Source organism: Semicossyphus pulcher, unplaced genomic scaffold (assembly GCF_022749685.1).
Source record: "Semicossyphus pulcher isolate SPU_LCO1_2020_fin unplaced genomic scaffold, fSemPul1.0.p SCAF_2, whole genome shotgun sequence".
NCBI classification, from domain to species: domain Eukaryota; kingdom Metazoa; phylum Chordata; class Actinopteri; order Labriformes; family Labridae; genus Semicossyphus; species Semicossyphus pulcher.
In genome coordinates this window covers 19,925,736-19,951,803 of record NW_027211693.1, presented here as the reverse complement: position 1 = coordinate 19,951,803, position 26,068 = coordinate 19,925,736, and the positions used below count along the sequence as shown (strand labels likewise).

Here is a 26,068-nt window from a genome sequence, read left to right as displayed (position 1 = left end):
TTTGGAGTTTATTTTTCACATTAAAAGGATCAAAACATTTCCTGTAACAGCTCCTGGTTTGAGAGCAGCTTTCCCTTTTCTTCCAGACTCATAAGGTGAGCGTATGTTATCAACTCAATACGTTAGACAGGTAAACAAAAGTCAAACAGGCTCAAAAAAACAGATGTAAACAGTAGAGTAAATAGTGAACATCAGGCGCATCAGATGGCCAAACAGACTCCTGTATGTTGACAGTATACCAAGATTATATACCAATGTTTACTGTTTGCTGTAGGAGGAAAATTAACTTCCTAAAACTTCCTATAATTTGTCAGTTACGTCATCACGCATGTTTTTGCTGTGTGCGGACATTAAATACGTTTTACATAACGGAGTTTTACTGACAGGTGATTTCACATCCTTACTATCTTTGCTCAGAGTAATGCACACAAAACAGCGACCAAGAAGCGACAAGTAATCATAACATAGCAAAACAGCAGCGGCTGATGCAACACCATCGTGCCCTAACACTTGTAAAGTCTGGGAGCGTTTCATCCTCAACACTGCAGAGAAAAGGATCACCTGCAGGATTTGTAAGCGGACCTTGCTGATCACAGGAGCACGTTGGTAATGCGGGAGGATTTGAAGAGAAGGCACGCTGGACTTGCGGATGATGCAGACTCGCACAAATAAGATAATTAGCTACTCAGCTAGCTATAGATGGAGTTGTATTGTCTTTTAACATTAATATAACACTGTAAAGCTATAGATAGAACCTGATGCATCTCTCTTTTAAACAACTGCTGACATTCAACTTAACAGTCCAAAGTTACAGCCTCACTGTCAAACCTTTCCCCTAGAACACACATTTTCATCTCCTTCTCATCTCTTTTTCTGCCTCTTTATATTTCTCTTTTGCATCAGTAGCAGGCAAATCAGCTGCAAAGACATATTTTTGAATAAAGAACTCATATTTATCTTTATTGGTAGTTTGTACATGCTTCAAAGAACCTCTTAAAAGAAAAGATGATAGCTAAATAAGAGACATTAAATCGTTGTGCAATTAATTATGCAAGGAGTCGACTAACTGTTTCAATAATCAATGACGTGTTGACTTATAAAATACTGGTTATTTGCAGCCCTAATCCAGTGTAATGCATTCATGACTCGGACAGAAACTTCCCTCCTCCTCTGTCCCTCCATCATGCTTCCTCTTTTGTGCGTCTGGGTTTGAATTTTCAACAACGCAATGAATACATTAATTCAGACCCGTTCACTTATATTACCAATAAACAAATACATAAACACATTTAGAAATGAGAGTTCATGAAATTCACTGTTGGATTCATCAGGTGTCATAAGCCTTTTTTACACTGCGGTTCTGCCTCATTAAGTGTTCATTCATTTTCATATCTGAGTGACAAGAAAAAGTGTCTTCTTATTATCTTCTTATCGGTTGGGAAGGAAATAGTTAAGCAACCAGTTGACCGGGGGCTGAGGCATCCAAAAGCCTATCTCCTCCAAGTCAATGGCGTGAAGGCTATCTCACACACAACTGACAGAGACAGAGTGCTGCCAATAGTGCCAGAGGGAACACGAGAGAGAGGGGGGGAAGAAAATGGGGAGAGAGAGAAGACGGCTAAAGAAAGGAGACAAAGGGAGAGAAATGGATGGATAACGGTGAGCACAGTGGTCAGAGCCACAGGATGAGATGTTGTTTTGATTCGATGCTTGTTGCTCATTACGGGAAAACTGACATGATGAAAGTTAGAGGAGCAGCGTTTTGTGTTTGTGCGTTTAGAGGGCTGACAGCTCGGGCAGTGTTAGGAAAGCACTAAGAGCCTTTAGCAGCCACATGCTAAAACTTTAATCAGGCATTAATAAAAACAATATCATTACTGTCTGCCTAAGGAAATATCAACACACACCTCACTGGAGGAGGCAGACACACACACACAATTAAAGTCCAGGAAACACCACTGCCGACATAAACAACCTGATTGCACATCTCTCCATCCTCCCGCTTTTTTATTGCCTCTCATCTATCAATCCACCTTTAAAATCATTGTGCAACATAACACACAAACAGAGCACGGCCCTGCACACGCATCCACAAATGAGCAGCTACATGGTTGGAGGAGCGAAAAGAGCAGGAAGACTGAAAGCATCGTCTCAAGGACAAAGGTAAGCCACTCAACTCCCGTCTGAAAGCAGAGCTGTTCTGCACAGCAAAGGGGCCGAGACTTGAGTCAAGCAATTGTAAGTCGTGCTGCTCTCCAGTCGCACTATTCAGCAGAGAAATAAAGGAAACTATAAAAAAAATGGGAAGCCAGACACAAAATGGACACCCAGTGAGACACACCTGAATGCCGTAGCCTTCTTGAAAGGGTAGGAGAGATATAGAAAGCTCTCTCTCTCTCGCTCTGACAAAGCTAGCCTGGAAGGATGAAAGCACTGAATGAAAGCCTACACAGGACCTTAAAAGACGATATAATGGTGGCACTGAAAGCAGAGAGGAGTAGTGGAAAACAAGGGCAAGTCATTTTATGGATGTTCCTAGAAAATACGGAGGGAAGGAAGTTAAAGGTGAGAAAGAGTGTAAGGATGGATGCATTGTAGGAGAAGGTAATAAGTAACACGAGGATAAATAAGTAAGGCAGTGAGAGAAGGAGGGAGTGAGGGCAGAGAGAGAGAGAGAGTAAAAACTGAACGGGAAAGTGACAAAGTCAGAAAAATTATAAAACATTACTTTTCGTTCTTAGTTTAGAATAATCCTTGCCCTATATACACACACAGTGAAAGAGAGTGAGATATGTGTATGTGCACGGGTGTGCGCGCATGAGAACGGATCACGCTCCGATAACATTACACTCCTTAATTCCTAATTAATCCTTCTAAACTGGATTACGGCGCGGAGCATGACAAGGCCAGGATTCCACCCTCTGCCCTGATGCCTCTGTGTGTGCCTGTTTGTGTGTGTGTGTGTGTGTGTGTGTCACTTCACTGTTTTTCAGCTTGAGGTCTCACAAGGCCGGCCTGTCCTCGCTTACATGATGTTGGGAAATGAAGCTGACAGTGTCTGCGGTCCCCCGTGACACAAACGCACACATACACATTCACGTACGCTCTCTCACACACACTCTGTGTCTCTCGTACACACAAACACAAACGCTCAAGAAGTCCCCAGACCACAGTTCTTGAAACGCTTATGAATTATTGTGGCGAGTCTCGGCATTACTTTACACATTTTAAGTGAGGGCTCGTGGGGGATATGTGCTTACTCACATAACAGACACAGGTCCCCTGACACACACACACTTGTCCTGGTTTGAAAGCTGCCACACAAACTGTCCCATGTGATGTGTTCTGCATTACACTGCAGTCTGAGTGCTCCACAGACAGCAACAGTAATGGATTCATTTTTATCTTCTATTGTTCTCTGCAGACGAGCTGAACAGCGTGTTTTATACCAAAACAGCCTCCGTATCTGTTCATTCTGTTCTTTTTTACTGCCCTTTAAAAAAAACTATAAACTACTAAGACCAGACTCTGTTGTGTACCGTAATGTCATAACCAAATCCAGATGAATAGTGAATGTATACAGTTTAAAACACAAGCTGTGTTTGCACCTGTTGTATAAATGTGCTAACTCTGCTAACAGCACAGTATAACATCTATATATAACTTATGTCATGAGCTCTACAGTATTATGTATAGATGTAACAGCATGCTGAGACAAACTCTTTAAAACTACAAAACGGTGTGGAGTTTGAAACTGGCAAAGCACCTTGGTCACGCTCTCTCTCCCAACACTTTGTACTGTTTTCCACAGTCGACTTTGAACTACAGCTATCACTCTTAAAAAGAAAAAAAAAACAAATTAAACTTTTTATAATTTTACTGTATTCTGAACCTTTCTGTCAGAACAGGCACGGTTGTAAAGATACAGACATTGTGCAAGAAGTCTACACCAGAGAAAATGTTTGTTCTCTCAAATAAGCAAGAACACGCCTCATATTCATAAAAGCTTTAACACGTATCATTATGTGATAATGTCATTTACCTCAACTCTAATGTGCCAAATGTTTTGCTTAAACATACAATAACCCACTCTATCACCATCAGCATAATCTCAGATCCAATCGGCTATGGTCTGACGACAACATAGCCTCTAGGGACAACGGTGAACATGCCGGCCATGTAGACAGCAGTTAGCATTAACGACTTCCAGTCAAGACTTCCTGTTCCACGTGCTGCGTTGTTTACAGAAAAATAAACAGTTTTTCTTGTGATTTACTTTAATTAATGGGTCTTAAGTTTGCTGAAATTTCAACATCATGATGCAGTTAGTAAAAAGTAAAAGTGAAGCTTTGTCAGGTCTGTCCTCAAGAGGAGAAGAAAACGTTTAAAATGCTCGTTTGTTGAACGGAGGTCAGATCGATCATTTCTGGTGCATTCGAGGAAGTCAGGAAATCCGAGCGGCTTTTGTGATGCAGCCTCAAGGGAATTTATCTCATGTTGAGTTTTTGATCTAGAACAGATTGTTAGCTGAACTTGCCGCAGATGTTTGTTTATAGAGATTAATCAGGAGCTAAATCGTTGTCAGATGACGCTGATGGGAGCCGGGATGTCGTTACAGAGCTTTTGCTCTCCACACGGACTGTTCTTCCTGCATAAGCCGCAGCCTGCTGATACGTGATTGGTCAATACTACTCGCACTACAAGCGTACTACAAACAGAAACCAGAACACTTGAGGTTCCTTAAATCCACTTCCTGCCTACAGATTCTATATTTCTATGTAGTTAATAGAGATTACCATCAGCCTGAAACAATGAGCTACTTCAATGGTTCAACCATTCATTTTACTGTAATTCATGCAGGTAGGGTCAGCAAAGACGGTATTGGAAGGCAATTTACAGGACTTTCACGTTAGATCATCATAATGAGACGAGAGAGACTGCAAGAAAATGCAAAGAATGACCCAGCTATATATTCTTTGAACTTTGAACAGAAGAGTTTGGTATTGTCTTGAGAAGAACTTCCTGCACTCAGACTGCAGTGTAAATTAATAATGTGTAACATATTGTATTGTGTGTTACTGTTTGCAGCTTTGAGTCCTCTGTGCATATTAAACAAAGCCGACTACAGAGGAGACAAGGGGAGCAGAAAGGGGAAGAAGAGTGATGGATGGATGGATGGATGGATAGAGGGGGGGTCACAAAGGGATACAAGGAGTGAGTTGGGGGGTATTAGCATGCTTTCATGCGTTCTACACCTCAGTGGAGCACCACAGGGCTTGTTGATGCCTCTAAGTGCTATGCAGTATTAAGCAGACAATCTCTAAGGAGACCCAGTGGCATACTGTGTGTGTGTGCTGACTGACCGCTAACCGTGTACAGTTAAGTACCAAGCCCTGAATAACCCGTTCCAAAGCAGAGAAAAAGGGAAGGGAAGTGGAGAGATTCAGTGCAGAGCCAAACATAGTCAGAGGAGTGAGGCATTAAAATGCTTGCTGTGATGTGTTCCGATCGTCAGAGAGGGAGAGCGGAGAGACAGGACAGCACAAGGAAGAAGAGAGAGATGAAAAGGTCTCCGTCCATCCAGTCTGCAGAGCACACGTGTTCATCAGGCCGCCTTTCTGTCCCGTCTCTGCTGCAGCCGTCAGGGCAGCCAGCAGTGCAGCACTCTGAACACCTGAACTCTCATTTCACCTTTTCTCACTCGCATGTTCTCACAGCTAACGTACCCAAGTTCCCTCATTTTACCCCACCTCAATCTCCGTCTCCTCAATCACTCTCGTCGCGTCACGTCTCTTCACCTTTTGATCGTTTGTCATTCCCTCCCTCGGTGCTCTCTTCAATCGTACACAGATCACTCCTACCTCCATTCGTCCTTCTCCGAGCCTCATTCATTCTGTGCCTCTCTCCTTCACTCCACCCCTCAATAACGCCATCCGTCTTCACGTCTACTGAACCAAGATTAGTCTCCATCCATCTGTATCTTTGACAATAATCTCTGCTTTTTTTTTTCAAAGTAGTACCTGCAGGTTTTGGAAAGTCACATTCATGCTATCGAGGAAAAGAGTGTTTCGACTAATGAGCAGCCAATTTTTGTATGTACAAAACCTGCCTTTTTAACTAATTCTGACCTTGTGGGTTTCAAAGCAGTTTTGACTTTCATAGAGCAGATTTGCAGCAGTTATCAGCACCTATCAATTTTTTGTTGGTATTTCCTGGCAAACAATGCAGCGGCCCTCATGTTTGTTTCCTTTAACTGGCTTCAATCAAGCAGCATTCTTGTTATCATAAATCCAGCTCCCAGAAATTTGCACTTTTCCTTCAGAGGCGGCAGACTTTTATCTTTCTTGGGTTGGCCAACTACCTCGAGAGCCAACAAACACACTATGTTTATAGGAACTTTCTCGCTGAGATCTGCATGAAGTGCTACCCAGTGTGGAAGAAAGGCAAAGCAGCGTGTTTGTAGTTCTACATGCAAAGCTTTAAAAGTTAACCGCCAAAAACAATGTGGGATTTAAATGTAATGGGAAGTAACCTTTCATTATGAAGAGACATCACGTTGAGCCTTTCAGATTTTTTATTTTATTATGATAAGTGTTATCTGCGATGCTGTTATGGTGTGTTGTTTATGCAGTATTTAACTGCTCTCTTCTTTGAGGGGAGAAACAAAGAAACCAGTGAGAAGGGAAAAGCCTTCAGAGCAAAACCAACATGAAACTTTGAAAGCAGAGAACTCTCTGGCTTCTTCAAAAACTTTCCAGAACAGACTTTAAAACAAAAAAAAAAAATCTTGGAGAGATCTTTAGAAGTCTCTGGTGCACCACTTCATTCACCCAAACACACAGGAGAGGCTGCCGATGCCAGGTGCATGCACAACAAGTCCTGAAAGGTTCGCTCTGTGCGCTGCACATCTGAAGTGTAACAGTTACAGCAGACAAAGCACTTCAATGTACACTACATACAAAACAAAAGAGACAGTATGTATGAAGACATGGGACTCACAGCTACCATGTACTGTAGCAGGATGGAGAGTGTAATTCTAACACAGTTGAAGTGAAGTCAGTCAGAGCGCACACAGTCGTCTTATTGTGTCAACAGTGATATTTCCCCCGCAGGGACAGACGGATTTGAGGTTAGGCCGGGTGGTTCTGTCCCTGAAAGTGGACGAAAACAAGCTTAGAGATTATTAGAGAATTCATTGGGGTTTAGTCACTCCACAAGCTTTGTTCAAGCTGAGATACAATTCTTTGGGTTTTGGCTGAAGTCGAACTCCAATTTTCAGGCCCAGTCAAGCTCAGCAGCCTCTCTGAAATGGTACAACTCCAAAGCTCGCTGACTCAGATCAATACTTAAAGCAGTAACTCCATTCACACGATGACAAATTACTCATCTGCTTTCTCTCCCTCTCACACTTTCTTTTACTGTTAGTCCCTGATGCCCTGCTACCCTCACCCTGCTTTGCCAGTCTCAGTTTCACCCTGTAGTTAATCTGCTGGGTGGAGTGATGAGCGCTCGGGGAACCGACAAGAGGAAGATGAAGGAGATGAAGGAAGAAGGGGAATGAGGGGGGTGGGGGGGTGGGGAGTGAGAGCTGGCCATGCATTATTGAGCATACAGAGTGGAGTTTTTAGGGGATAAATGTGAAAGCATGTTTAGGGACAACCTTTTCCCTTCTGCCTCCGCCGCCTTCTCCCTCCCTTCATTACTCGCCCTCCCTCCAACTTTCCCTTTCCCCACGAGGACGGCCACATCTCTTATTCAGTGGGGAGGTTAAAAATTCAAAGCTAGGAGGGAGGAGGTGAGGGGGAGGAAAGAGAGAGTACCTGAAAATGGTCAAAATGAAGGAATGTCTTTAGGGAGTTTTCTCAAGTGCTAATCTAGAGAGCTCCTTGCTTTGATTAGGCGTGCGAGTGTGTGTGTGTGGCAAGGGGTGGGTGGTGGTTGTGGTGGGAGAGTATGAGGATGGGGGAGTAAGATGAATAGCGAGAGAGAGGGAGGAAGAGTGGGATGGAGGCGGTGTAGACGACGTACACTTTCATGCTTGCAGTGTAGTGTAGCACACAGCATGGTGAAAAATTAAGGTGCCTGCAGGGCGAAGCAGAACCCACGTCTCACAGAACACGACATATGCAGATACTGAGTAATGGAGCTCGAGCATGCAAATACACACACACACAAACAGGCAGCTACTGTATGAGCACAAACACACAGGAGCAGAACAACTGTAAATGAGCAGGTAGCATAGCGTTATTGTTCTGACATATATTATGCATACAAATCTGAGCTCTTGTGCCATGACACATAAACAAAGTCCACACACACGCACACACACAGACTCTGTCACACGGTTACTGGTAGCAGATTAAGGTCAGAAAGTGGAGCATGGCCTGGTCCAGCAAGCCTTGTAAATACCATCGGTTTCTGGTGTAAATGCCACTGGGTTACCCACATTACACACAGCCGGCACAGCTAAAGACCAGGGGACACGTTGCATCAGCAGCAATGAAAGCTGAACAGGTTACAACGCGCACACACACACATCTGGAAGTAAACAACATAATGTGCACCTTAAGAAAGTTGGAACAAGTGTGTGCAAAGTTTGGGTGAAATTGATCGTTTTAATATGTGTGATTGTGCGAGGACCCCCGAAGACACGGTCTGCACCATCAGCATAATGGGGACGAGAGTCTAATAGCACCCTAATAACTCACTAGCCAGCTAACACCACATCAGCAGCAGCTCCAGGCTACCGTTAAACAATTCCACCGAGATAGGAGCTCTGGACTTTAAAGGACACTTTCAGACGCCTCTGTCGCTGCCATCCATCTTTCCTTTTCTCATTTTACAGCTCGCTTTATCTTCAACCTCCACCATCAGCAGTCCCTCCGTCATTTTTCTGATTCCGTCCCTCGTTCATTGTCTCTTTTCATAAGAATCCCTTCATCGGGCGGAGATAAGAGAAGAGAGATGAGGAAATCAGGAGAGAGGAGAAGTAGGGAGGGAGATGGGGGTTAATGCTCCTATCTTGTCAACTCCATCTTTGAAGTTGTTGCTCTTTACGGCTCCATTTTTTATGTATGCTATCAGTGACATCAAAGTGGGCTAAGTTTCTCGTGTGTGTGTGCGTGTAATGCCCTCAGGGATAGGTAGCTAATGTTGCAAAAAAATAAACAGAGATGCGGTTGCTGGCGGGCGGCAGAGTCAATCAGCTCTGCACTCTGACTCTCTCCTTATCTGCCTCTATTCTCATGATTAGCATGCTTTCTAATCATAGATTCAACCTCAGTATGACTCCCTTGCCAAAATGAAAGCACCTCCTCTACCTTCACCAACACTTTGACAGCTCAGGAACAGACGCACACATGTAAGATGGCACACACACAAGGCACACATGTAAGAAAAACAGAAGAAGAGAGGGGGAGGAAAAAAAAAGAGTATGCTGCTGTGACCAAGAGGAGCACAACAGGAAAGAGGAGTGGGTGGAAGGAGTGTAGGTGTGCATACATATATCCCTTCATTCCTACATCCTTCCTTCACTTTTCATGTTTTTGCCCCTCTGAGTGTAGAAAGACAGAATCATGAACAGTGGGGACACTTAGCATCCATAACAAGCTTTTGAGCTTATCAGCCAATCCCTCAATTAAACACACACACACACACACACTCACCAAGATTACAAAAGGTATATACACGCACACACACACACACACACACACACACAGGCTCCCTCAATCCCTGCTCAGCTGTCATATCACTGCGAACATTTAAATGGTAATGGCGTTAGGATGAGAAATGAGGAACACTGGCTGGCTGGCTGGCTGGCTGTCTGACCGACTGGCGGGCTGTTTGGGAGAGGAGCCGAGTGAAGCGAGGAAGGCCTACTCCGTTGAAAAACAGGATAATCTCCAGGAAAGAGAAAAGGCAGCAAGGAGATTAGGCACACACAGCGGTAATGCTCCGGCATGAGTACACTTAGCTCATTTGCATGTAAAACAGCGGAGAGAGAGATATAACGAGGGAGGCACGGAGAGAGGGATGGAATGAAGAGAATGAGTGGGACAAAAGCGTGTAAGTGTGTGTTTGTGTGTTCGCCGGTTTACATGTGTATGCATTAGCACATGCCTCTGCCTGTGCATGCGAGTGAGCTGTCGCGGTTGGCAGCGAGAGCCAACGCGAGCGCACACAGATGTGTTTGAACCTGATAAGGCCTGATGAATGAGCAGTATTTTGCGGCTGTTCCTCAACCATAAAGAGATGGTGAATGAGGGGACGCTTGCTATTGCCGCGCTGAGAATACACGGCGAGGCTTAGAGAGCGAGCAAAGCCAACCTAATGCACCGCCACTGTTACAGGCTTAAAAGGTATAGTTTGGGTTTAAACTTAAGCAGCGGTGCACATAAACAAACACACATCCTATAAACATCAAATCTTTCATGTACAGGTTATAAAGACTACATGTCTATATACGGCCTATAGGTACTTACTGTCATCCAATCCTGTGGTCATTTAGCGTATGCAAAAAGGTGGCGAGAAAAAACAGGGATTAGAGGTATAAGTGCAGAAGAGGCTGCATCCAGAAATGGAACCAATAAGAGAGAATAGAGGAAAAGAATAGAGGGATATTTTTCTACAGCATTAGTGACCCTTGCATTAACCTGCCTCTCTTTCTGCATCCCCAGCCTGAGCGCTGCATGATTTATTAACAAGGCCTGTTACCGTGGGTTACACAAGTACAAACATACACGCAGAGATACACACACAGAGAAGTTAAAACGCATTACACACACAAGCTTCTCAAAGCCAATACTAATTTAGCACAATCGCAGAAGCGCGCACAAACACTCCTATGGCTTAATACCGTGTGCCCATTCCTCATTTAGTCATCTAAGTGCTTTATTAGTACAGTTTTTAAAGAGTCTCGGGAGACTGCAGCTCGGAGTCTTCATAAACTGTTATCTAAAACGCTGCCTAATTATACACAATATCGCACACACAACACAAGCATGCACAAACACACGCGCACAAATGTTTCTTGGCTGTGACCTAGAGGGATCCAACAGTGATAAACAAACATCTTCTAGAAGTTGGTTATGGGGGAGGTGGGGGGGGTTATGAAACTGGGATGATGATGAGGAGAAGGAGGAGGAGGTGGAGGAGGAGACAGAGGGGGGTAAGAAATGAGAAATCTGACTGTTGGGGTGAAACAGGGTCTTTGGCTTTCTCACCTGTGGTCATTTTCAACAATAACTCGCGAGTAATTTATCAGGCCTGTCAAACGTGGAGCAGTGACTGCAGCAGCAGAATCAGAAGAGACACTAAGCTGCATTACTTTCCCACATGATGTATCGTCTTGTGAAGTGCGCCTCATGAACGGCCGAGGGGTACATTTCCAGCGACAATACATCACATAATCACGCAGCTGACATTTTTTGGAACAGTCCTGCATCAGTCTGGTTACAAACATAAACAAAACAGCACCACGACTACCTCTGTGGGTGACAATGACCTTGAACCAGCGAACTGCTACAAAAACAAGCCACCGCATGTTGTGAACTCCGTTTATCAGAAGTTGGAACGACCTTAACAACAACACTACATCCTAATTGTCCATGCGTTTGGCCTTTCATCGCTAATATATTACATATCTCATCTCATCCCTTTAACTGATTGGCCTGCAACCCGAGAGAGGCACGCACTTACAAACACTCTCCTGCTGATTGGTGGCTCATTAAATTGAAAAGTGTATTGAACAGACAGAAGAGGAAACTCGACACAAACGCACGTACATGCACAGACACACATACCTACAGAGAGGGAAATTGATTTCTTCAGAACACAGGGAGATCAAAAGGCTTATTATAATTGGTTTGTAAATGTGGCTGAGCTCAACCACCCACTCTCTCTCTCTCGAGCACATACACCAGCATGCACAGGCACCCTCGCGCCGACAAACACGAACTCTATCTGCTAAATATTGCCTCTGCTTTACAGGAAGCAGTGTGATACATGAAGGTGCTGCTGCATGTGGAGGTGTGCAGCGATATACAGTGCGAGGCATCAAAAAGTGCCTTCTTGGGATGGTTGGGGATCTCCACCGAAAACGAGAAATTGGGTCGTTGTCGTACTACAGCAGATCACAGAAGCACAGCGACAGAGACTGAGACACGGAGGAGGAGAGAGTGTAAGGCTGGAGAATTGGGATATGAAAATGATCCTCACATTATGAGGATTAATAATCATATATGCTCCTGGCCCTTTTCTCTCCTTTTCTCTCCCGAATCAAATTAATCACCACCGCTCCCCCAAGCCCAGCCTCTCCCTCTGCTCTCAGTTCTTTTTTCCCAACCTCCTCCTCCTCCTCCTCCTCCTCCTCCTCCTCCTCCTCCTCCTCCTCCTCATTCCTTTTCTTACTCTCTCTCTCGTTCTGTTGCTAATTGGGCTATCTGAGGTGCCGACTTCAAAAGGCACCTGCTATCAAACACGGATGAAAAAGTAAGAAAAGGACAGTTCAGGATATATATTCCCATGTTGGATGAACAGTGTAAAAATTCTAGCCTTGTCACTGTCCTCCTGCCCTTTAAGAAAGTTAGCTACATGTGCATAAAAATGAACCCTGTTTGAAGTCTCTCACCTACTTGTATTACTTTTATAAGAACGATGGAGGAAAGCAAATACTGAAAAGCACAAAACAGACACAAGCCCGTCACAAGTGAGACATGAAAGGAGCAGCTTAAGGAAGAATGAGGGGATAAGCTTACTGCCTGAAACCCAATACACAATACTAACTACATTACAGTTAGACATAGTTGCTTATATAAATAACTTGGCTCTACATGATTGCAAATCGTCGTATCATTTTCCTTATAAGCAAAGCAAAACAGTTGGATGATGTCTAATGGTGACTGCACACTGCACAGACAATGCCCAATGCACCTTCAAAGCCTCTTCCCACTTCAATTCAGTCACATACACAGATGTCCCACCCAATCCAATACAATATCAGCTGTCAATAAAAAACGGTGACGCTCCTGGCAAGTTTGTCAACGTCTGAACCTAACCAATCACAGCAATGTTGCAGCAACCTCCATCGACAGGTCGGGTCAGTTATGCTGTACGCTAGTTGAGCTAAAGTGAGGAGTTTGGTGCTGTTAGCCTGTTTAGCCAGATTTATGAAGGACAGTAAAGGTGGCCACGCCAAGAAAAAGCAGAAAACATACTATTACAGGAGCTGGAAAGCAAGTTTTTATTCATGAATGTGAAGGTCAACTTTTCAGTCGACAAAAGAATCAACATGGGGCGCCACCAGCAATTACAGCGATGTAATGCAAGTAGCTCTTGGCCACTTAGTAGCTCTCAGATGAATGAAGGCTAGAGACCCCTGGTCTGGGCAGTGTGCAGCCACCTTAAAGGTGCCTTTTCCCAACAAACCGCAACATTCTGAGACAGCGTTCCCTTGACAACTAGCCTATACTCGAGTGCGGAACATCAGTCCACACGACTTTCTTCTTCTAATGTTGGTTAACTACCTGTCCTTTAAGCACTCACTTGAGTTTAACAAAAACAAAAGTCTGTCCTGTCAGCTGACGTCTGGGCAGTGTGGAGCTGGCCAACTTTAGAATGTTGAGGTGAGCTGGGCATTGTCTGTGCAGTGTGCAGTCACTTTAACAGGAAAGAAGATAACAGCATGATGTCCCCACTATAAGTACTGCTGGATATAAGCTAATACATTTTTATAATGCTCTGTATGGAGTTTTAAATAGAATTTTATACCCCATCAAACTGTACAGATGTACGGAGTAACAGCTTGCTATTATCTCAGACTGGCATCAGTTCAAGCTCATTCAAAACCTCAGGAAGATAACAAAAAGCAGCAGGCAGTCTTATTAAGAATATATCATCACATATTTTCTTTCCTAAAACCGGTGCCAAGATAAAACAAAGACAGCACTGAAGTGTACCTTTAACCTCGCGGCGTGCAATACAGAAATATAGTTTATCAACATCAATCACAGAGAGAGAGCCAGCAGGAAGCCTGCGAGCGAGTCTGGGAGAGTATACCCAAACAGCTCCCAGAGGTGGTGCACCTTGTGAAAACCTTGAGAGCTTGCATGCTCAGTAAGCAAAACCTTGCTCTTTTTATCGACTGACTATAAAATGTCTCATTTCCCATGTTGATCGCTCAGTTTTGTATGTCCGTCCTGGTAAACAAGATGTTCAGCAGCACAGCTCTACTAACGATGGCCTTGGCTGGGATGGTTGTTAGCAAGGCAAGTTAAGTAGCTTAGAAGAAAAAGGTCAAAAGTCGAGAGGTAAGGAAGGCTCGACTGGAATAAATGAAGTGAGGTGGAACTTTTATCCAATAGGAGGCTGGATTTCTTACATTCTTGCCTGAACTCGCAACAACTGAAGAAAACAACAGTTTCATCCTGCAGAGAGAAGGTCTGCATGTGTGTCGTGTGTCTGATGTGTTCAGTAGATCAGGGTTAAATTAGATAAGAGGCATTACTTACAAAATGTATGTTAAAATAACAGAATCCCAAATACAAACACTAAAGATGCAAACATAAAGGTTTTCATTATCATCTCTGCTTCAGGATTGTTTCAGGAGACGACTAGTTTGATTCTGACTTGCTCAGCAGCTGCTGGAAACAGAAGCATGAAGGATAACTGGCCTGACCTTAACTGACATGTTGACCCTGTTTTCAGGAGAGAAGAGATACAGCTACATACACAGTTAAAGATACACAGACTGAAAATAGAAATAACTACATAGAAAAGAGCAAAGGATACGGCCATGTACAGCCAGAGGGCGTGTCTCCCACCATCAGCTCTCTGCTCTTCCACCGAGGCTCAGAGGTCACCCCTGACCCTGCCCTGAGCACATTACCACCCTGCACCACTGTTTTCTGTGTGGGTGTGTATGTATGTGTGTGTGTGTGTGTGTGTGCATGCCAACCCAGCTGCGCTGCTGGGCAGCTGACGGAGAGGAGGAAGAAAGGTCAGGAAGGGTCAGATGTGGCTCGGTGTGGTGTTGGTCTGCTTTTGCTGGGTAACGAGGAACAGGAGGCAAAGAGAAGGAAGAGGAGGACGAGGAAGAGAGAAGCTCCCAGAGGTGAGGGATAAGGAGGAGGAGAGAAAGGTCAGGAGGAGAATATATTAGGCCTTGAGCGGTGTGTTTAGAAAGAGAAGGAAGGACGTGGGGTGAAGGTTCAGTCCTAATAATCTATGTGTAGATTAGCCACATGCATACTTTCAAAAGATGCCTGATAACAGCTCAATGCTCTGCTCAGAGGTCTGAGCAGGAAGCAGCGTTTGGCGAGGTAACACAACTAACTCTCGTCAAGGTGATTCACTTCTTAGCGGGGTACATTGCCATGGTAACTTACTACACACCTAACCTGCTCCAGAGCAGGTCATGTTCAGGATAAGAGCTCAACCTGTGGAAGAGTACCGCCTACTGTCCAATCAGTTCTCTTGATCCCTTTGTCTCCAAGCCCAGCAAGCAGATCGGGAGAGGGAGGAGGGCAAGAGTGTTCAGAGACTGATATAGATACTGATATTACTGATGTCACCCTACAACCGAGACTGAAAGGCTTGTACCTGCTGTACTTAAAGGTACTAAAGAAAGCCTTGTTACCGCTTTGTATTGCTCCATTATACCGTTTGACCTCGCAAATATTCACTTCAATTATTGTACTTTGCTCTAAAGCTCCAAGGTATGCCGCTCTGCTACCAGTAGACTTGTTTGTGTTTGTGATTGCTCTGCAAACCGCCCCTTTAAGTGATCATGCTCATGGCCTGACCGAAAGCCAGATAAACAATAGATACTTGGTGTTTTCATCGTACTTAGTAGAACAGGCCACTGGTCCCTGGTACCTGATCTCTGGTCTCTATCTCTCTCTGTGTGTCTCTCGCACACACACACACAGGCAGACAAACAGACAGGTATGGGGCTATGAAAAGGCCAGGGTGTCTTCATACTCAGCTCTCAGAAAAGGTTATTAGACATCAACCGGAACAGGCGGCTGTCTCAGCCAATAAAAAGTTGCAGCGTGGGTGCACGGGCCGAGAGTGTGGGGGAGGGGGTCAAATCAAGGAGTGACAGGCGGACGTTAGGACTTGCCATACAGGTGAATGCAGATGGGACAGCTGCCAACAGTGATGCTAGCTGTTGATGTCAGTTAAATGTCAGCCATGTGTGCATGCGCACTTCTGTTTATGGATATGACATGAGCAGGACTGTGTGTGTGTGTGTGTGTGTGTGTGTGTGTGTGTGTGTGTGTGTGTGTGTGTGTGTGTGTGTGTGTGTGTACTGAGACTGAATCTGAAGGTCAGATGGAATTATACACACACCCACACACACTGTCTGTCTGTGATTTCCTGGTGTCCTGGTTATGAAATGAATATGGAGGAGTTAGAGCAGAAGGCTCGGTGACACTGGGACAAGGTGATAGGAGTGGACAGGTGTGCGTGTGTGAGCGTAGGGCCGTGTGTCAGCGCTTTGTGCCAGGACAGCAGGTGGCTAGTCAAAGGACATCAGTGACCTTCTCCTTATCCCTCCCTCTACCCTCCTCCCTTTGTCCATCTCTCTTTCCGTCCCCAAGTCCCAATTCGTCTCACCCTGGTCTCTGCACAACAAGTCATGGGCACATTGAGAAGATGAACACATACACAAACACAGGTGTGGGTGGTTTATTCATGAACTCGTGTGAGATGCTGTTTTGACACGGAGTTGCTGAATAATGTAAATGCGCAGCGTGTCCTCCAAGCAGAGGACGGGAAGGGTGAGAAAGGCTGGAGAAGATGTGTGACAAAGAACTTAATGGAGGTGTGTGCGTGATATTCTTACCTTTGGTGGCTGATGGAAGCAGAGCAGGAGGATTGAAATAGACGTGGAGTCAGGGAGCGAGGGGAGAAACAGAGACATTGCTCATTACTGCGAAACTCAACATGATAAGTAAAAGACGCAGGGCACACACTCACTCTTTGTCTGCGAGGAGAAGGCCAGTGTGAGTTTGGCAAAGAGCTCGTTGTTTTCAAATTTGCCCTCCTTTGCCTGGGTCCAGAAGCTGTTCTCAGAGAGGTCCTCGGGTCCAATCTGAGAGAAGGAAATGCCAGGATGTACAGATAAAGAGAGGGTGACAAAAAGAAGAAAAGGGAGATGTAATGTATCTGATAAATGACCATATTATCTATCATCATCTGTGCACGTGGCAAACGATAAGATATGCCAATAAAGATGTCAACAGAACAAAAGGGCTGCAAAAAATAGAGGCAGGGGTTTGATAGTAGAGGGAGATGAGGAGGGTGAAGAAAGGAAGGAGGGCACAAAGAGGAAAGGGAGAGGAGGAAACAAGTAATAATTTTCTCTAATCTTCACACGCAGTTTCAACCACAAAGCGTCTTGAGCTTCACAAACAGAAACGCAAAGGAATACGGAGCTTTTTCTTTCCTCACTCTTTCTCAGGAGCTCTTTCTGTATCCCTCCCTTTGTCTCTCTTTATTCTGGTCACAATTTACTTTGTATGTTTTTCCTTCACTTTCTGAGTGTTCTCATCAAAGGGAAATACGCCAGAGAGAAAGTGAAACAGAGAGAGCGAGCGAGAAAGCAGTGGTAGTAAATTTACAGATATCAGGCCTTTCATTATGGACAAAGCCTCAGGGATGGGGATGTAGGACGGAGAAGACAGAGAAAAAGGGAAGGGAAATGTGATACGGGGATGAGCTGAAGGAGCACGAAAGAAAGCAAGAGAGCACGCAAAGAGGAGGACGAGACCAAGCCGGAAAAAAAAGTTAATTTAAATTACAAAAGAATACTGTCCTTTCTAGCAGCAATTTAATTATCTTTCAGTGGCGCAGTTAAAAGAAGAAGGCTTATTAAAAAGCAATTTCTGTGACATCCTCGTCAAACACCCTCACCAGCCGGAAAGAGAGGGAGATAGAGCGAGAGCGTGAGGGAGAGAGAGAGGGAAGCTAAATGCTGATGAAGTCTGCTGAAGCCATTAAACAGTAGCTTTAGGCTAAAGAAAGACAGAGGGCCGTTTTGATGTTTTAACCATCACAGATGAGAGGGAGGAGAACATGAAGCACATAGTCATGAGATACACGCGTGTGTGCAAGTCACTGCAGGTCAGAATCCCACAGTTAAAGCTCCAGCTCAGCTTTCTCTCAAACTGTTGCACACAGAAGCACACGCAGAGCTTTTTCAAACTGGACTGTTGTTTAAGTTAAATATATACAAACTTTATTATCAGGATACAATCCCTATATGTTTTAACATTAGGTTTATGTGATAATGAGGAGCTGCAGGTTGCGGGACAGTGAGCTACTGTTTCATAAAGTTACTTTTAGTTCCAGGAAATTCTCTTCAAGGAACTAAATGGTTCTTGTGACCCATTGTTGTCTGCGTTTCCACAGCATCCTAAAGTCCCGTGAAGATTATGCAAATCACGCCAATGACGTATGAAGAAGCAATAAAAGCTGTGAAAAAATGTTGTGGTCCTTTATTTTTTTGTAGTCCTGTTTCAGCTTCTTCAGCTTTTCTCGGACACTCTGCATTACTGACTTGTTTGGCGGTGTGGACAATGTTGAGCTCAGACAACCATAGAGATATCTTGGCGTACACTTTCTCGTTGCGGGTAGCCATATCCAATTCCTGCATGGATGCTCACCTCATTGTTGGGCCATCTGTCAGACTTTATTCTCTGACTCCATCTCAAAGCACGGTAAACAATCTTGAAGCATGATGATAACAGTGAGCTTGCAGCTGCAGTCTTTTAAACATGGCGGGTGAAATAAAACGCTGCAAGTACTCGATCGATCAGAAACGATCCGCACCGCAGGCCCCGCCCTGAAAGTTCCTGGACCTTTGGAAAGTACTACCTACCGAGCAGCGACTTTTCGGGGGTCAATCAATTACCCTGGAACTAAATTTAGACCCTGGTTCCTGAAACGCACGAGTTCCTTAAAAGGTTCATATTTCCTGGGGAAAGTTTCTGCTGTCGAAAAGCACCTTATGATTGTTTATTGTATATATATATGCATAAAAACAACATTGCTTTTATCTGGTCATAATTTCCCACATTTTCATAACGAAAAATATATTGCAGATTGCATATTGCTGTTTTGCATTGCACATTTTCTCAAATATAGTGCAGCCCAAGTCAGGCGGGGGATTAATATTGCGATTGTAATGGTCCATGACCGTCAGTCAACAGCAACGGACGACACATCTGCGATCATCCCACCCTTTCACGTATGCTACATTAAAGAATGTAGGGCATAAATGTGATTTTTTTTATACACAATATTTTTTACAACAGATAAAAAGTATTTATTGAACATTTATCCTGAGACTGACCTTTCTCCAGTTGGCTCTCTTCAGCTGGACCTCGGGCTTGTACTCCTTCTTAGGCTTAAGCCCGAAAGGCAGTGGAGGTGGTGCAGGAGCGACCCAGCCCCCCATGCCAAACGGTGGCGGTGGTGGAGGGATACCAGGAGCCCCAGGTAGTGGTGGAGGTGGTGGTGGTCCCATCCCAGGTAAGGGTGGAGGAAGTGGCGGCATGCCAGGCAAGGGCGGGGGAGGTGGAGGGCAAGGCATGCCTGGTAAAGGAGGTGGTGGAGGAGGAGGAGGAATACAGGCGTGACCCGGTAACGGGGGAGCGGGCGGGGGGACAGGCATGCCTGGTAGGGGAGGGGGCGGAGGTGGAGGTGGGGGTGGAGGGGGCATACCTGCATTCTGGCCGGGGAGAGGAGGGGCAGGTGGCGGAGGGGGCAAACCGGGTGTTGGCACAGGCACAGTGACTGTGACAACTTTAGTCTTGGCCTCTTCCAGGTCTTTAGACAGCTTTTCAATCTGCAGGAAATAAAGACAAATATCCATTAACCTCTTTATGTTTACAAACCATGTACAGTAACTTATCATACTTGCACGTCATGACTGTATATTGATGTTTTATATTCCTTAAAGTGACTGTTTGTATTTGCCCCCGTTCAGATGAGTAGCAGTGCCAACAGAGTGATTAAATTTGAGAGAAAACAGCAGAACAAAAGACGGGAAGAGTGACATAGAACGGGATTAAAGCCTGGGCAGGATTGAGCTTTGGGAGAGATGGAGGAAAAATGCAGTACACGGCATGTGTGTGTGTGTGTGTGTGTGTGTGTGTGTGTGTGTGTGTGTGTGTGTGTGTGTGTGTGTGTGTGTGTGTATGTGTGTGTGTGTGTGGGGGGGGGGGGTTAAGCCCAATTCAAAAGAAAAGTTTTAAAAGAGGAGGACAAACTTCTTAATTAGCAGCGGTGTTGAAATCAATCTTTCATTCCAACACTGAAACAGTTATTTGAGTATTTACATCAGTAAGGCAACAGTTCTTGAGAAAACTGTCCAATTCATTAAAGTGTCCAATTAATTAAAGTGAGCAGATAATATTAGGCAGTGAAAGCAGGCTGGGTCTTGAATGTGAATATACAATATGTGATATAAACGGTAGTTAAGAAGTATAGTACAGAGAAGTGCATTAACTATATGTGTTCCATAAAGAGTGCATGTCTATGTGGGGAAGAGGGTGTGTACGCGGCGTAACAAATTGTTTTTGTAGTTTCCTCGGACTATGAAGAGTAGCAGACATAAAGGGCCTCTGAGGCAGGCTTTCTTAGCGAGGCAGCAGATGAAGAGTTGGGCACGGCATCACACGGAGGGACAGTGAGAGATCTCTACATGTGAAGAAATCTTAGATGGGCAGTGCCTCAAACACAGAGAAAGTGAGCCATCTTAGTATGAGAAGCTTGTTAGATGCCTGGCTGCTAATGCTGTTGATGCGTTGGACAACTGTGCGTGCATATGCATGTTTGTGTGTGTGTGTGTGTTTTGGCTCTTGCACGGTGAGAAGATGACTCTGCTGGCATCAGCCACTTTGGATGAAGCTCATTTTGGAAGCTGTGTTCTTTTACTGACAGACACACACACACACACACACACGCAAACACACGCAGAAAACAGCCACGTCTTCATGTGGTTATGAGCACACATGCACAGAGGCAGACTGTTCTGGGTCGCTTGGTGTGCTTGTGAGTTGGGTTGTCACTGTGAGGCAGAGTCCAGCTGGTGTGGCAGCAGGACACTGACAGCTAAACAATCCTCAACTTTGCCTTCCTAATGCATGAGTGTACACACACACACACACGCACACACACACAAACAAACAAACAAACAAACAAACACACACACACACACACACACACACACACACACACACACACACACACACACACACACACACACACACACACACACACACACACACACACACACACACTAAAAACCCTGCACGTACATCTTAGCCTTAATAATTTCAGCCATCCTTTCCCTTTCTCCTTCTTTCTTTAGTGACTCTTTATTCTCCTATTCCCCACTTTCCCTGTTTTGAGTGAGTTTCTTAATCTCTAAAGGATTTGGCTTCTTCTCACAATATCCTTTCAGTTCTTTCCCTCTTTTCATGCCATGCTAGTAGTTAGCCAAATCATTTAAGGCCAGGGGGCTTCTGTGTTTGTGTGGGTGTGTAGAGATGTTGGACAACTTCTTGGTGCTCAGACTTTTGAATGATTGTTTTCCTCTTAGCCTTAAAAATGTTTTACTTTGTGCAGCTTTAGCAAAAGTTTCAGTTCTGTGTTTCATGGGTTTCCAAGACATTAAACAATACTTCAGTTATCTGACTCTACAGATTCGGTTTGACTACTTTTATACTGACAACAGCATGAAGCAATGATAGAGATACTACATAAAGTCTGTTTGAGCTGGTGAACTTGCCACAAAGACTTCTGGAAGTGTCAAACTGAGTTTAACTCACTTTTATTCAATGACTTCAGACATTAACTCAAAGATTGTCATTTATCTTATTAGCTCAATACTCTACTGTCAAATAAAACTGACTATAAACGCAAGTAGCTTCGATATAAATTAGAGTTATTTGAATTAAGCCCCACATAGACAGGTAAGGTTTGTGTGTACCTGCTGCTGCAGAGTGCTTAGCTGCTGCTGCAGTCCCTGGTTCTCCTTTTCTCGGTCCAGCTTAGAAGTTGCCAGCTGTTCCTTCTCTTGGCTCAGGTCCTGCAGCTTGTGCTCGTAGTCGCCCTCCAGTTTCTTCAGCTCCACCTGCAGCTCGTGGCGTGCTGTCAACTCTGCATTCAGCTAAAAACACATGTAGAGGGCCACAGAGAGGTGCAGTAAAAAGTTACTATACGGTATTTATTTACAGTATTTATGAAGCTTTTATTTATGCAGTAGCACCAGTGACAGCCACATCAACCTGTAAAACAAACAATAATGTACCGTCACTGATGACTATAAGAATAGCTTGACCTCAGGAAACAGTGTGAGATTAGAGAAGTGATCAGAATTACTACTAAAGGATTAAGGTTGAAGAAATGCTAAATCATTTTAAGAACAATTTCATTTAATAGGATGATAGAGGGGAAGTAAAGCATTAAGAGCATCCGGTAAATATCAGACATAAACCTTAAAAACACCTGAAGTGTGTTTGCATTCACAAGCTTTTAGTCTCCCTCCCGATGCTGCGGCAGTTACCGTATCTGTAAGACCTGTAGAAGCCTTTTCCTTCAGTCGAGTGCTTTCCGTTTCATTGTATAATTTACACTGGAAATTAGTGTCAATTATTGAGTTAGGATGCTTCAGTGCACTTGTATGAGCGCTCTCTCACTTCCATTTTAAGGCCTTCACGTCCATTAAAAGAAGTGGCAGAGAAACAGCGATTTTAATTTTCTCGCTTTCATATATTTTCAAGGATTTTTCTTGCGGGACACTTGACAAACAGGACGAAGAGTATTTAAACAGATGTATCCACGAACGCACAGACACACATTGCTGTTTAATTTGCAGACAGCAGATCCGTTACTCTCGCTGTCAGCGTCCTGACAGCCTCATCCCTAATTCCTGCCAGAGGGACTGCCTGCAATTACCCCATCATACACAGCCAGCGCTATGGCGGGTGTGTGTGGTCAACGAGAATTAATCCAAGTGTGTTTGTAATGTATGCGTGTGTGAATGTGCGTGCCTTCAGTGGATATGATCCAATGTGAGAGCGCGTGTGTGTGTCTTTATGGGTGCCTGAATGAAGGCTAGTTTCAGCTCCCTCTTTGCAATTATCCTGTCACCAGGACAGAAGCATCAGGGTAGCAGCACACCGCAATCAAAGCATTTATCCCCTTGTGTGAATGTGTGTGTGTGTGAGTTGTGTGTTTTTTTACTTCCCTTTAAGAGTATTTGTCTGCCGGCTGGCTGTCAGACATGTGTGCTCATTCTCTTAGTCACCCCGTGTTCCTTGCTTTTCCTCATTTGTCGTCTCATGTCAGCCAGAAGGTGGATGCGCGGAACATCCTGATGTGTGTGTAATGTTGCCTTTAACTACGTATGATTTACTTTTGTGTCTATGTTATTGTAGCTTGTGTTATTTCTGGGTTGACAAGATGTGTGTGTCTGTGTGTTTGCGGGCGTGAACTTGTGCATTTCACCTTCTTCTCCAGCTCATTTGCCTTCGCCTCGCTCGTTTCCACCTTGGTCTGGTCCACCATGTTGTCTGTGGACAAACCGAAACGGACAGGGGAAAGGAAAAGAGGAAAAAAAAGGAGGTGAATAAGATAACGGTTTCAGACAACGCACCTGCACACATCTGGTCGAGAAGACATTGCACCCTTCAGTCTGGCGTCTGGCACATGCTGCGTGCATTCACAAGCAGACGCTTACACACAGAGCAAGTGTCTTACGTGTGTCCCTGTCCTTCCCTTATCGCACCAGTCAAAGTCAAGATCCGTGAGATGATTGTGGAGGCATCTCATTATCATAGGATTCTATCTGTTTCATGCTGCTTCTAATTTAAGCCTCCAGTACATACACCTTTATCTGACCGTGTGTATGAGAGAGAGGTGGTAGTAGAGTCATTTCTCTCATACCACTATTTTTCACATTTTTATATTCGCCTCTTTTTCTGACAGACTGCAAAACTAAAAGAAAGACCATATAACAGTTGGGGGAAAATCCATTATCAGAGGTTCTGCTTGGCAGAGGAGAGGGTGGAGAGGACACAGGCTGACCAACAGGGTACTTTTACAGAATAATTGCAGGGTCTACAGGTGGTTCAGTGCCCAAGGGCTTGCCGAGCATGTGCAATAAAAGAGCTAATTAACATGAAGATGAATGCCAAAAAGTCACTGGATCAAAGACAGCTAATCACGATGCCCAGGAGAGGGATCAAACAGATAGATAGCAGAGATAGAGGAGCTGTGAAAAGCTAAATTAGAAAGTGAAGAAATTACATTAATTCAGAGAGACTGATTTAGACTGATTGTGAAGGGAAAGTTTGAGCCTTCAGTTGAGTGAGAAGGAAAAACTCTGAAAGATTTCTTACAGACAGAGAGGCAGGGGAAAATGAGAAATCTATTCTGTGAAAAAGAAGGATTTGCCAGATGAAAGAACCTCACTATAATATGCCAACACACATACAATTTCAGAGTGTGCATTTGTGTACGAGTTCACATGGTTATTGGATGTGTAATGGAGGGAGGGAGGGGGGGCTCTTCTGTCATGGTGGCTAGGCTAAATGGGACAAACTTGGAATAGAGAGCACTAAGGGAGCCAGAATATGGGGGGAAAAAACTGTGCTGAATTTCAGAGTTCAAAGAAAAACACTAAATAATGCATGCAGGGCAGAATTGGGCTGCTTTCCACCGATAATAACTCTGGCAGCCTTAAAGGAGGCCAGCCAGCCTGTATGTGTGTGTGTGTGTCAGGACGCATTTAGAAGCAGTGCAATTAGAGCCTCCTGCGGTGAGCAACGGAGACCTGCCATAAAGGAATATTGAACTCTTGAGACATGGCCTGCACCTCCATTCTGCTCTGGTTTATTTCACTACACTCAGCAGGTGTTTCCTAGTCAACATTTAGAGCTGTCACTCAGGGCCACAATTTCACATGCACATATACCAGCAAAAAGTTCAGCACTTAGACAGTGGATTAGTGGCCATCATGTATCTGCTTTTATCCCTTTACAGAAGTATGTGCTACACCTGGATAGCTGTGTCGTGCTCATACGCTCAGGTTACCCGTATGGACGTTAAAACAGCTTCTGATTCCTTTAATCAGCCTTCCCTTTAATACTGGCCATCAAAAGACCCGTCCCTCATGCACTTCCAATTCAACATTCTGGGGACAAAATCTACAGTCCTGTGCAAAAATTAATTCAGGAGTTTCAGTTTCAGTCTTTTGAGAATTCCCGCTGTTTCCCCCGACACTGCATTACTATGCATCCTCTGCTGCTCAGCCAGGAGGAGAGGAGGGAACTTTTTCAATGAAGAGCCAGAAACTTCACAAGGTACTCACTGGATTTTAACTCCGACTGCAGGAGCACCATAATAGCTTCAGATTAACTTTGGATTGGAATGTACTTTGGCACAAATGGAGCACTATAGGTTACTTCCTTCTTTCTTTCTGCTTTGAAATGGACCTGCAAAACTGTGAACCCATCCTCTAAACATAGGGGGGTTTGCAGACAATTGTACCTCGGCACTGCCGACTTATATAGAGCAATTACCACTATCAGGTCCTGAAAACCACAGTCTAACCAATCTGTTTTTGTATGTCAGGGATCAAACATTGGAAGAGGACAAAGAAATGTCATGTAATTTATAGTGAATTAGAGAGGAGTGCTTGGTTTGAGCTTTTATCCTGCATGTCTGTAAAACCTGTAGCTCAGTTCAGCCCACTCTGAAACACACTATCTCTCTGGCTCCACCCTGTGGTGTGTCTGTGCTGCAACACATTTGTCAACAATGTAGATAGACAATGTGACATGGAATAGGACTAAATGAAGGTTTAATATCTGGATATTGTAATTGACAGCAACACAGCACAAGCATAGGCCAAAAAAGTCTGGTTGAATGTTTTAACCAACACAGTACTTCCTGGTCCATCCGCATTAAGTGATAACTTGGTCTTTAATGTCTGAGAAAGTGCAAGAATAAAGTTTAAAATGCCTTTATGGCAGGCTTTAAGGTTGCAGGGTGA

At 44.3% G+C, this 26,068-nt stretch overlaps 1 protein-coding gene across 1 annotated transcript in view; it reads right to left on the bottom strand.

The window, feature by feature from the left end:
* The window catches only part of LOC138597797 (protein diaphanous homolog 1), a 98,525-nt gene that overhangs the window by 39,132 nt on the left and 33,325 nt on the right, over positions 1 to 26,068 (bottom strand). Inside the window, exons 14-18 of the mRNA XM_069669318.1 lie at positions 23,521 to 23,585; positions 22,001 to 22,180; positions 19,358 to 19,852; positions 16,981 to 17,095; positions 16,817 to 16,855 (exon numbers count right to left, since the gene is read on the bottom strand). Coding sequence (XP_069525419.1) covers positions 16,817 to 16,855; positions 16,981 to 17,095; positions 19,358 to 19,852; positions 22,001 to 22,180; positions 23,521 to 23,585 — 894 coding nt within the window. The remainder of the gene's footprint in view (positions 1 to 16,816; positions 16,856 to 16,980; positions 17,096 to 19,357; positions 19,853 to 22,000; positions 22,181 to 23,520; positions 23,586 to 26,068) is intronic.